Source organism: Taeniopygia guttata, chromosome 2, assembly GCF_048771995.1.
Source record: "Taeniopygia guttata chromosome 2, bTaeGut7.mat, whole genome shotgun sequence".
Lineage (NCBI taxonomy): Eukaryota > Metazoa > Chordata > Aves > Passeriformes > Estrildidae > Taeniopygia > Taeniopygia guttata.
Genome location: NC_133026.1, coordinates 135859089 through 135872234, shown reverse-complemented (window position 1 = coordinate 135872234; position 13146 = coordinate 135859089). Strand labels below are relative to the sequence as shown.

The 13146-nt window shown below is 34.1% G+C and overlaps 1 protein-coding gene across 4 annotated transcripts in view; it reads left to right on the top strand.

Annotated features, from left to right (window-relative positions):
* Nucleotides 1-13146, top strand: part of CSMD3 (CUB and Sushi multiple domains 3) — a 574229-nt gene that overhangs the window by 216054 nt on the left and 345029 nt on the right. For 2 of the 4 annotated variants that reach the window (XM_032747038.3, XM_032747036.3), the window contains exon 7: nucleotides 11899-12204. The exons of the other annotated variants lie outside the window; for them this stretch is intronic. In XM_032747038.3, the coding sequence (XP_032602929.2) occupies nucleotides 11899-12204 (306 nt within the window). The remainder of the gene's footprint in view (nucleotides 1-11898; nucleotides 12205-13146) is intronic. 4 annotated transcript variants of the gene reach the window in all.

Sequence of the window (13146 nt, the reverse complement as noted above, 5' to 3'; positions counted from 1 at the left end):
TTGCTATGGAATATTCCTTTGGCTAGCTGGGGTCAGCTCTCCCGGCTGTGTTCCTTTTCAGCGTCTTGTGCACCCTCAGCCTCCTTGCTAGCAGAGCATCATGAGAAGCTGAAAACTCCTTGACTCATGGTAGGCACTGCTCAGCAAGAACTAAAACATCAGTTTGCTATTCTCATCCTAAAACAAAAATATGGCACTATAACAGCAATAAGGAAGAAAATTCACTCTATCGTAGCAAGAACCAGGACATCCTGCCATTCTGGCATAGAAACTGGAAGAAGGGAAGGAAGAAACAGTGTATAGCCATCTGTTATATCCTGACTTAGATGTGTCCTTTAAAATTATTTAAAACACTACATTCTACTTAATACAATGGCTAGATTTGCATTTATTCTAATAATTTGTATGCCTAGTGCAACTGCAGACACACTGATGTGGGTTTTTAATCTCAGTTGGTATTTACTAATCACTTACTGAATTTTTTTTTTTTTAATACCACAACATTCAATGGCTTGAGATTCTCTAAGAGAAAGAAAGGTACTGCATTGCTTGAATGCATTTGTAGAAGACTACTACTTTGACAAGGGCTGTATGTTCTGCGTTGGCCAGTGCAAATAAATTGCTGCTTTCATTGATAATATATTTGACGGATGACAGGTATTTATTTTTTAGGAGAGACAGTTATCAGAATTGTGAATCTGTGACTTTTAAGACATTGAAATTCTTTTGTCAATACAACATAGATGGCTACCTGATTTTGCAGTCGATGCAGGAGAAAGAAATCCTCTCTTCATAAACAGAAATTACCAGAGTCTCTCAGAAGTACTTTTTTTTTCCCCTCCAGGCATAACAAGAGCTTAAATTGCATACATCATCATATAAGTAAATGTTTTTAGTGGATTTTCATACTCCTGGGTCTTTCAACTCCACTTTATCTCATACTGAGATATATATTCTAAACAGATTCTTTTCACCTTTGCACTCTTGAGAGGTTTTTTATTCACAGTGATACACCCACACAATTACACTGCACAGAATGATATTGACTTTGTTCTAGTCAAGTTGTAGAGGAGAAAAAAAGTTACATTTTGTTGACCATCTCCAAATTTGAAGATCTTACTTTTATAATTCCCACTCTTTAGAACACCACTATTGACAGTTAGTTCTGATACTGTGAACAGATCCAGAGAGATCTAATTTAAAAATTTTAATTCATTTTTTTTTACTTCAAGTAAGGTAATATTTCATATAAAAAATGAAGAGTCTGGCAATTTCTTCATGACACCCACCTTTGAGATGTTTACATGTATTGACCAGAGTCCCTCTCAGTCTTCTCTAAACTAAACAGTTCTAGCTCCTGCAGTCTCTTCTCATAAGAGGAACGCTCCAGTCCCCTCATCATCTCTTTTGCCCTCCACTGCACCCTCTCCAGTAGCTCCTTGTCTTGTACTGAGGAGCCCAGATCTGGACACAACAGTCCAGATGTAACTGCACTAGGGACAAGTAAAGGGGGAGGATCACCTCTCTTATTTGCTGATCACACTCTTCCTGTTTAATGGCAGCACAGCCTTCAGGTGTATCAGTCACGCCTCCCAGTTTCATATTGGTGAGGGGACATTCAATCCCTTCATCCAGATCATTGAAAAACTAGTTGAATAAGATTGGACCCAATATTGATCCCTGGGATTCATCACTAAGTACAGGCTTCCAAGTGGATTCTTGATCCATTTCACTGACCTAATAACATTAATTCACCTAACCTGATTGATCTAATACACATCTCCTGAGCATACCTGCTAGGATGTTATATAAGATAGTGTCAAAATAACATGTTTTTAGATTTGCCAATATATTTTTTCCTGTAGAAATTTTTTTGTGAGCATTTCTCTATGCAGCATAAAAGTGAGAAAGATACTTGTAATAACCAAGCTTTTATGGATATTAGGAACAATTTTGTCTATTGAACAAGAACACTATCGTATTTATCATTGTATTGTGGTGCAAAATTGCCTGAAATGCTTGCTAAGGCAATGCATATGTAATTCTTCTTAAAATGATTTTGAAATTTTAGTGTGTAAGCATTTACCTTAGGACATCTGGAAATTGTTATCTAATGGATCACTGGGGTCCTCTCACAGGGAAGATTTTCCTCAGGCAAAGCTCTTGTTTTGCACTGGATGCCACTTCTTAGCTTAAAAGTTCACTTACTACCCACTTGATGCTGACAGCACACAATGTTCTGCAGGAATAGCTTTATCTCTGTAAACTCTAAGTGGATTTTGAATCAGTTTTTATACTGAAGAAACCTTTTTCCTTGCCAGAGAATTGTTTTCATCTTACTTAGGTCCTGACCTTTCTTTAAAAGTATTGTTTTTTCAGTCTGTCCTGACCTTTTAGATAAAACCAAAGCATAAAAGATGGTACGGTTTCATTTGTAAATCATTCAACTTTGATTTGCTTTATAATTAAGATTTATTTTGCTTAGAGATTAAATTTATCTATCTGTCTATCTATCTATCTATCTGAGTGAGAAATAAGGAAAAAAATAACACTTCTTGTTAACTTAAATGTATTGCTTTGTCCATAGGCATTGTATTTTTCATGATGAATAAGAGACAAGCACAGGTCAACAGCTCCCTGAAGGCTGGTGAGCTCAGGGATCAGGGTTAAGGCCAGCAGTGCACAGCTTTTCAGCCAGTGTTGGTCCCCCTGCCCCCAGCCAGCGAGTAGAGCAGCCTTTGGGCACATCTGGGGGCAGACCAAACCCTGGGCATTGGGCATCTCCATGGAAAAGAGGACAGGCCAAAGCCAGGCAAGGACATTAGCCCCATGGCTAGGTAGAGCAGGAATAGGGGAAGAGGGAGACAAGCACTGCTGTGGCATCACCGAGCAGGGACTCATGGCTTTAGCCTTGGGGCCCTGGAACCAAAGGCATGGGTGGGGAGAGGCCCCAGGAAGGCTGGCCAGTCCTGCCTAGGCCCATTAGAGCCCTAGCAGTCCTGACAATCATTGGAGAGTACTTTGGTGGTGTGGGGTACATAGAAAAATAGTTTATGTTTTGTTACAGACCTTCAGACCAGAAGTTACTTGGGCTGTAATGCACTTAATATTATGTAATATTATGTTAGCCAGACAGTCTTGTTATAGCCAAAAGGAACACAATTTATTGTTATTCTAATTAATGTTATAATGATCTGATAGTCTGAATTATCAAATATAGAAAAGCATCAATGATAATAATACACTTATAAAAGTTAAGAACTGCCTTTTTACTTTCAGCTGTATTTCTTTTGTCTTATCTCTGTGCTCCTGGGTGGGGATTACAGCCAATTAAAAACATCCAAGGATCTGTTAGGAGAAGTTTGACACTCCTGGATATGAAATGAGCCTCCTCCTCAGTCTTGGAGTTGAATTATTCATTTTTTAAATATTTTCTTAACATAGTCTGCTTCTTTCTCATTGTCCTTTACTAAAATCTGAAAGTTGCACATTAATGTCCCTCAGCCTGTCTAAGTATGTTGCTTGCTATGCAAGACCTATGTAACTTTATCAGATCATTACTGTATGCAATAGTATCAGAGCACAACATTTCTGAAATGCCACAAGCTCAAGAAATATTCACTTGACACCTATGAATTATCAAAAATAGTGAAAACAAACTCAGGGCAAGGCAAGCCTACATGATGTCACCATAAATTCTGTGACCTTGTATTACTAATGGCAAAATTGTACTTACAGGCTGCAATCTCTATAAATTTTTTTGTGACATAGGTAAGGTAAACAATGAAAACATATACTTAAGTGTTAAGATTTGTATTCAAGATACCTTTTCTGCAACCTTGTCTTTACCATTTGCCAAGTAAATAAACAAACTAAGAACTTTATATCATTTCTAACAAGCACTAATCAGTTTAGAAACATGCAATAATTTTTTAAAAATTACATATATTATCTATTAAAATAATTTCTGTATTAAAATTATCATCTGTAATGAATGTTACTATATTGGATAACTTATTATTTTAAATTTGTTTAGCAATCTCTAATAATAAGTTCAAGTCAAATAGCTTCTTGATGCCTCATACTGGATTTAGAATAGAAAATGGGGCATTAGCCTGCTTAGGGCAGATATTAGACACTCAAGAGCAATGGTACAAAGATTTTTGCTATTGAGAATAAGTGAAAGAGATTATTACTGGGTTTAAGGTTCATTATTTTCCCATAGATCAGAACTTGATTGAAAATATTAAAACTATGACTGTCAGTCATATCAATATATAATTTGAGCTTTAGCAAGTATTGTTCTATCTGAAACGTTATATTTGATTTATAAAGACCACTTTGCTTGCTAATAATAATGAACACCTTTGTCTTGGTTTGAAAAGACAGGTGTCTGCTAAGGAATGCAGGAGCCTCCCTTGAAATGGAGAAGGTAAACCCCCTCCCTCTGAATTATTATAATTTTGAAATTAAGGGGCTGTCAGGCAAAAGATATGGGACTAGGAATAACAGTTCTTTATTAGGGAAAAAAATAAAAATAAAATAAAAATGCCCTAATACAAAACAACACTGACAGAGTCAAATATGACCTGACATCCTGTTGGTTAGCATGTTGGTAGCAGTCCAATTAAATGGTGGCTGCAGTGCTCCAGGAGTGACAGATGTGGTTCTGTTGAAACAGTGATCTTGTAGAAGGGTGTAGTTTTCTTCTGAAGATCCAGTGGTGGTGTAGATGGGCCTGGTCTTCCTCTGGGAATCCAGTGGAAAAGAAAGCTGCTCCTCTGGGAATCCACAGGAGGAAAAGGCTTCCTGTGGTTTTCCAAATGTCAGATTATACCCAGGTGGAAATGCTTGGCTCCTTCCCCCTGGGCAGCCCATCTAACAATGAGATGATGTAATTTTATCAGTAATGCAGTGAGACTCAATGGCCCATTAACAAAAGATGTTTCCTGGAGGGAGGATTGGTTGTGGAAGAGATAAAAAAAAACCTGCCCAATTAACAGAAGTTAACTGTCCCACCTCTAACAAATAGCAATAGAATACACACCCCCATTTACAACATAAGACAATGCATTAGGCAACTAGCATTAATATTAAGAGGAAAGTGAGAATTTATTTTTGTTGAAAATAAATGAGAGCACCACAATATCATGTCATATCCCTGGTGACACAAGAAACAGAATTAAAAATCAGAACTTTTAAATTTTAAATTTATCTTTTTGTTAAGTGGTTGCTATATACATTTTAATGTACATAGTCTGTATAGTAATCTATCCTTGAAAAAGGGAAATAACATTATTGCACTGATTCACAGAATCAAATTAGAAATAAAATAAATACGTAAGACAATATTTGCAAGGCTTTTTACTATATAAATACAATAAAGCTACTCTTTTTAAGGCCAACAGATGCGACTGCTTTCTGTTCCCAGCATTATATTGCTCATTTCATAGATTCCTACAATATTATTGAGAGGTCTTGAAGAATTTTTAAGTTGTATTGTTTCAGGTTTTTTTGTATGATTATGTTTGATTATACAGATCTATGTTACATTGATATAATATAGATCTGTAAAATCTTTTGAAAAGAAAGCTAAGTATAACTATGAAAATAATTATTATGTATTTTGAATAACTGCTTTCTCATATGCTATCATTAATTTGTGTTATGTTTTGGTTTTGGTTTTAAAAGGCCTTTCAAAAAGTACTTTCTCACTTTAAGTAAACGGACTGAAATAACATTTCCATATGTGAGCCTATGTTCGTAATTTTCTTTTTTTTTCTATTCAACAGACATATTGCTGTAATAAATTCTATTATTTGGACAAATATATATATAAATATTAGCTCTGTCTATGTCCTGATTTTTGTAGAAAGGAAATAAATAATGTTAAAAATATCTGGCATTTTGTCTGAATTTTCAGATTTCCAGATGTAATCAGTTTGATAAAATTAAGATCCATAAATTTACCATATTTTCAGTATCTACTTAAAAAATGTAAAGTTATCTTAAATTTATCGAGGCATATGGAAGATCATCGAGACGTGCATTTGTGTATACTGAAATATGACATACCTCCTGCATCTCTGAAAATTTCTGGATGATGCTTGTCACTTTCAGAGTGTTTTGGTATACATCTTACTGTACTTACTGTAGCAATTGATTAAATTTACAACTTTACATAAACAATAGAAAAAAAGAGAGAAAAGAGATAACAATAAGGAGGTTGGAAAAAGAGAGCAGAAAAAAAGGGAAGCTTAAAAAACAATCGTAAGAGAATGCAATAATGAAAAAGGTAAATTCTGGTACCAAAAGGAAATAAGAATGAAATTTTGACTCTAGTCCCATAAATGTGGACAGCATCAAAACAAAAGAAATGAAAATGATTTTTTTTAACTTCTGGCTAGATAGATTTTGGAGATTTTGCTATCTGGATAAATCAATGCCTGTTTAAACTAAAGTCTAGAAATTTGTTTTGAACCCTGTATTTTTCAGTCATGTATTTCTTTACAACAACAGTTTTATTATATTTCTATAAAATCACAGTTTCTTTTCTTTTCTGAATAGCTCTGAGATGAAAATAAATTTTCTTGGAAGAATATTTTATGGCAGCCATTAATAATGATTTTATGTTCTAAAATCTATGTTTATATATCTGTTTCTTTTATTTTCTATTACAATTTGATCCTAAGATCAAGGTAAAGATACTAGAAATTTATGAAAAATAAAATAAGTGTTTTTTTTAAAGCAATATGTCTGGAATTACATATCTTAAAAGAGTCAAATAAGCTGCTACATCTACACAAACTTGAACATTCCTTTAACAGATCCAGAATATATTCTTCTAATTAGATTTCTAGCTTTACTGAAAATTTTTTGCAAGCATCAGACATTTAATGACAGAGAACATCAAAAAGAACAGGTAATTAAGATAGTAAAAAAAAAAGTGTCTTAATAGAATGCAGGGGTCACTCCAAAATTAGTTAAGTATAGGAAGGTTTTAGGTGAGGAAGATAAATAAGGCTTGACTAAAAGTCCTTGAACAACTGAAAGAAGAATGAAGATGGAATATAGTTATTGCTCTTTTTAAAAATTCTGTTTATAATTGTAACTCTTTTTTCCTTAATGAGGTATGAATTTTTTTTTTTTTTTTTTTTTTTTTTTGCTTAAGACTGTTTACACTTTTTTCTCAATTAGCCATTGCAAAATAATAGACTGGCCTCTTGCTAATAAGATACACAGGAAAAGTGCCAGGCTGACCTCATGTCTGTCACCTCATTAACACTTAGTAGTAGTAGTCTGAGTCCCATTTAGAGTCATTTGCATTAAGGACCTTTAGCTTTATTTGGGAAGTGTGTTGCTGGATCATATGTGTCACAAGAACTAATAAAGTCCTGTACCTTTATTCATCCTGAATAAATGAGATAGTGAATATTCCAATTTGCTTTCACATTTTGAACTCAACATGGTTTTGGGAATCTGCAAAACAAATTCTCATGAATTAGAATAGCTGTTGGATGATAACCTTAGGTCCCATCTGGTCTCATGAGCAATTTGCATGATTTTATCTGTTCTTCAACCACCAAAGTTAAAAAAATTAAATTTAGAAAATAGTCAAAAATGGGCCAGACTTTCTACCTAGAGTCCAATAACAAGTGGAGCACTACAAGTGTCTGTTCTGGTACAAGTTCTCTTCAACGTGTTTATCAATGAACTTCAATCAATGACAGAGAGCCGTCTCTGTGGATTTGCACATGACACCACAATTTTAGTCATTATAGTCAAAGATCAACAATCAATATAGCTGAGGACAGGGTTGCCACAGGGACACAAACAAGCTGAAGGAATGAGCCAACAGGAGTCCTTTGAAACTCAGCAAGGGTCAGTGTAAAGTTCTGTAGCTGGGTAAGGAAGAACCCCTGGCAACAGACTGATAGCAAACCACCTTGCTGAATCAACCCTGTGTGTTGTGACAGACAGCAAACTGAGCATGACAGCAGAGTGGCCTGGGAAGAAAGAAGGCCGACAGCATCCTGAGTTATGTTAATAAGAATGTGGTCAGTCGATTCAAAGGGAAAGATTTTTTTCTTTGTCTTAGCTCTTCTGTGACCATAGCTGGAATAATGCCTCAAGATTTGGGCTTCATGACAGGGAAGATGAGTTTTTCACTGACGCAAGTTCAGTGGAGGGTCACCAAGAGGGCTGGGGGCTGGAGCACTTGCCCTGTAAAGGAAGACTGAGCAACCTGAACTTTCTTAACCTGGAAAAGATGAAAGCTTTCCAAAGTCAGAGTCCTTTAAAAGGAAAAATAAAAATATCATTTTCAACAAGCATTTTCACACTGTTAGATACCATTTTCTGCCTTATTTTTATTTCTGCTGAATGCTTCTCAGAGTGGCCAAAAGTATTTATCTCCCTGGATTATTCCTTCAGGAATTACTCATAAAAAGTTAGTGTACTAAATTAATTGTTAATTGAATTTCCACTTTGAGTTTATCTGCGGTAAGTTTCCTTTGGTATCATATTTACAACAGGAACCCTGTGTATACTTGTAGCATATTGCATATGCAAAGTGTGTGCATCTAGCACAGATTCATAATCTATTTTTGGAGCTTTGTTTCAGGCAAATGTCAAAGGCTCTTGCCTCTTTTCTTTACTAAAAATGATCCTGGAATCAAGAGCAACTTCCACTCCTATATAAATAGAAAGGCTTATGGGTCTCCCATATGTTTGCATTATCCTAAGATTTAACAGTTGCAACACTTTTGAGTGGTGTCTGGTTAAGACTAGTTTTCTGAACTGAATTTCTCCATAGATCATCAACTTGATCTTTTTTCACTTCTACATAGCTACAAGTTTTTAAGTGTAACTTTGAATCTTTCCTGGTGTAAGCAGGCTAATTTGACACGTTAAAGGCCCTCAGTTTTACTGACTTTCATTTGTTCTCCTTCCACAGAGACTTACTTAGAGAAATGCTGGTCCAGTCTAGTAGGTCTCAGAGTGATTTAGTGTGGGCTGGTCAGGTTCTCTTTCTTTGCGAACCCATGCCCTAAACAGCCATTGTACTTTCTTGACCCCGTGTCCTTACTGCTTCCTCATATGATTCATCCTGGCAGTTCCTCAAACTTCACATCTTCTCAGCATCTGATTGTGAATTCAAAGTGATGCTCTGCCTCTGAGTTGACTTCAGTTGACTTCAAAATTTTGGTTGAAGCTTTTTCCAAAAAGCAGAGCTCAGTCTTCTTTTTTCTCTTTTTGTGCCATTTATCATTAAAAGTTTTTCTTCCCTTTTTTCCTTTTTGATTTTTTTAAACTAGAGTATTAAAGTAAAATAATATAGGAATATTTCATTACCACATAGAAAAATACAATTTTTAAAGTAATCTCTTTGACAAATTGAAATGTCAGATGTGATTGCAGAAGACTAAAATGGAGAGTATGTTAAAATTCCCTTGCAAAAAATGTGTTTCAATTAATCTAAGACTCTTTTTATAAAATAAAACCAAAATTCATACTTGTGCAGATTACAAATACTGTTTATGGAAAACATTGATTGATCTATTGTGTGGTAGCTGATACTTACAAGATTGTTTATTCATAACATTAATTTTCTCTCAAAATCCTCCATGTAAATCAAGTCATATTGTTTAAATTTACTGATCTTCTGCATAAGTTCTTCAGTGCAAATGGATGTGGAAGCCTAACAACTTTCTGTTTGAAAATTGCCTCTGTATCTAAGCAGTACTTTCCAGTGTGTAAGCCTTGTAGCTTTAAGTAAGTTTAATTTTTCTTGCTTTTTCTTTTGAGATGAAATTTTTTTAAGTTGTTCTCATTTAAAGTGCTGTGCCTATTTAAATAAATAGGATAGATCATGCGATTTGATGGAGATTTTGAATATAGTTTTGCTTTGACCATGATATTGGAAGTAGGTGAATGCCTGTTCTTGTATATTTGCATGCACGATAAAGATATGTTCACATAGATTTTGTTTTAATAGCAGTGGTTATGTAACATACATTAAGTTTTCTTTGTTTTAAACATTTTTCTGTTCCAAAATATCTCTTGGCCATGCATTTGTATTTTCTGTGTTTTAAACTTGATACCAATCTGTCAAAATTTATTGTATACTGAATCAGAAGTAGTCCAGACTTTTGATATTATGCATATTGTCACCATTTTCTTATTTTATTATGAAATAAACAATAAAATATGTCTAAATCTATTTTAGTTACTTATGCCACTGCAGTTACAGGATAGCAAGTAGTTTTTGGTTTGGTCTCTGACACATTAAGCCTGGAGTCTTACATGGTGCTTCTAAGGTTTTCTAGTTTTGCAGGGGAAACCACCACTATGACTAAGAAGTGCTATACTACAGAACAGATGTTAAGACATTAAAAGTTAGATAGCAAAAATAATATGCACCTATATCAGCTTTATTTGTTGTCTTTATAAAGCTAACATATCCTCTTATATTAGTATTTTTAATAGTATGATAAAAGAAACCATTTTTAACCTAAAATTTCTGCAGTAAACAAAAGAGAATTTATTAGTAAGACTATTTCTGATATGAGTATCTCTTCCATTATTTTATACAGAACATTTGAGAATTCTGTCAAGAAATCTGATCTACTTTGTGCCTTAAATATACTATATAATGCTTAATTCCTCTGTGAGTCTTATTTCCATTTTATAGTGGACAGATTTTTCTAAAAGTGTGAAAACTCTTGTTGCTTTCCATCCTGATATCACCCTACATTTAAAAGGCAGTTCTCAAAGTATGAGAGGAGAGCATAGAACCAAAAAGAGAAGTGTGGAATATTATTGTTTGAATGACTGTTCAAGGGCCCCTAATCATTATGATGGAATAAAAAAAGCCATGTTTTAATGATACTAGTAAAAAATTGCACAGTTCATGCTACATCAGCTTTGTTTATGCCGTTTTTTTATGGTCAATTTTGTTATTCATTGCCCAGTCATTTATTTGTTCCAGTCAAGATGGAGTTTCTACTATGTTAAGATGTTCTAAATGCTCACAGGTGAGAGACTTGGCTTCTAAACATTTACAACTAAATATGGGGAATGGGGAAGGATGAAAATATTAATAAAATATTAAAAATTTGTTTATATATTTTAAATACTAGAGAACTTATAAGTGCTAACAGTGTTTACACAGGCAGGGTATGGACAAGTTTCTTAGCTTATCAAACATTTTGTGTGTGAGAGTTTTTAGTAAAATAACCTGGTCTATTAAAAAAATCAAGGAGCAAAAAGAAAATTACGTATGAAGCCTTTTTACAATCTTAAGTATAAATAATAATGCTGACAAGTTTTGTTTAAATGGATACCACTTATTATTCATCTACACTTGGCCTCGTGTCAAGTCTAAATGTGCTTTTAGAGTTCTGTCAAGCTTTGATAAAGAGAATGAGCATATCTGGCAGCCTTATTAGTAGCTGGATTAGTAGCTTATGGCAGCTTTTTTCTGCCACTTAGGTTACTACATAATGCTGCCATTTCACTTCTCAATAGTATGTTTACCACTTTTCAAAGTGTGGGGCCCCTATCAATTGTATAGCTGTATATTTTGATCTAGCCATGCTGATTCAAGACTGAACATGCAGGGGTGGAAATTATGTGTTGTCATGTTGGCTGGTAAAAAAGTTTGAGCTTTGAGGACATTTAAAACTTAACATGTGTTATCACTACTACAAAATGTTCACTAGCATTAAACAATGTTCTGATTGCTTCAATTTTTTAAATAAAGCCTACTGACTTTCATCTTTTCATGTCAGTTGTCTTTACTGTGTTAAACAGAGGGAAATTTAATCTTTTAGATTGATCAAGAAAACACAATTCAAAAGAAAAAGTTAGCATCCAGTACTACTGTGTGTCCCACAGGTTCTTCTTTCATCAAAACTGCCTCCACTGGTGAGTTAGAGGAGCATATTGCAGCCACTACTGGTGCCATTACTGTTGCTAGCACATCTGCTGATGTTGCTGTATCCAGTGCAGCGACCACCTGTAGACAATCTGCTGAAGAACAACGAGTACAAGCTATGAATATAAGAAAATCAGTTCTGGAGTCGGCCACTTACAAGGAAACACTCTCTCTTCATCAAGCAAATTTACAAAGCACAAGACGACGACCAAGAAATGCTGAACAGATAGAAAGAACTAAAGAACTTGCAGTTGTTACTCATAGAGGTATTGGATATTATTTTACTTGTGCCCATGTAGTTATGAAAAAATATTTTGTATACATTAAAAATGAAAGTTCAGTTATCTCAATTTAGGAAATGTAATTGAACCAAATGGGAAAGGGATTAAATCTGTCTAACTTTGAGTTCTAGTAGGGCAGCCAGATGGAAAAACAAAATTAGTAATAATATTGTCTTGGTTATTTAAATTGATTTAATTTATAAAAAGACAAAATGTACATATAAGGAATTTTCTTTTGATGTGACTTTATAGCTTGCATCATTATATTTCACAATAAAGCCTAGTGTAAGAGATAGCTGATGAAAGTTTAGAGAATTGAGGTTAGACTATTAATCTATTCTGCATATGTGATTAGATTTAATTAAGCATAACATTAAGAATGTACTTTATAAATAGCTGCTGTTCTAAACTAGTAGGTGATGCAGTTGTATTCATCTCCCATCTGGTTAAATCTTCAGCAAAATTTTGTTTTTTAAAACATCTGTACATATTCATTCTATCAAACATGAAATCAATGATCAAAGCAACATTTAGAGCGCTAGGATATTCAGCAAATATCAAAGTATTAAAGCTAAAGATCTCATATATTTTTATATTGATATCATCTAATCTGCATGCTAAAATATTCATAATGACAACATTTGGAGTATAAAACTAGCATTGTTTGCTGTGTTAAAAGTAAATGTCTATATCTGAAACATGAAGCTGACAAAAAGAAATGCTGGAATGTCTTAATTTAACCAGCAGATATTCAGAAAAAAATTGCATGTGATGTGTTTTTAAACATGCACAATGTCAGGAAGGGATCAGCTTAATTTTTCAGGCTAATGTTGTTGAATACAATTTATTTTATATTTTGAATTTTTATTATGTGCTTAATGTCAATCAATTGTACATGAAAAATTATAAACCCAAATATATTCATAA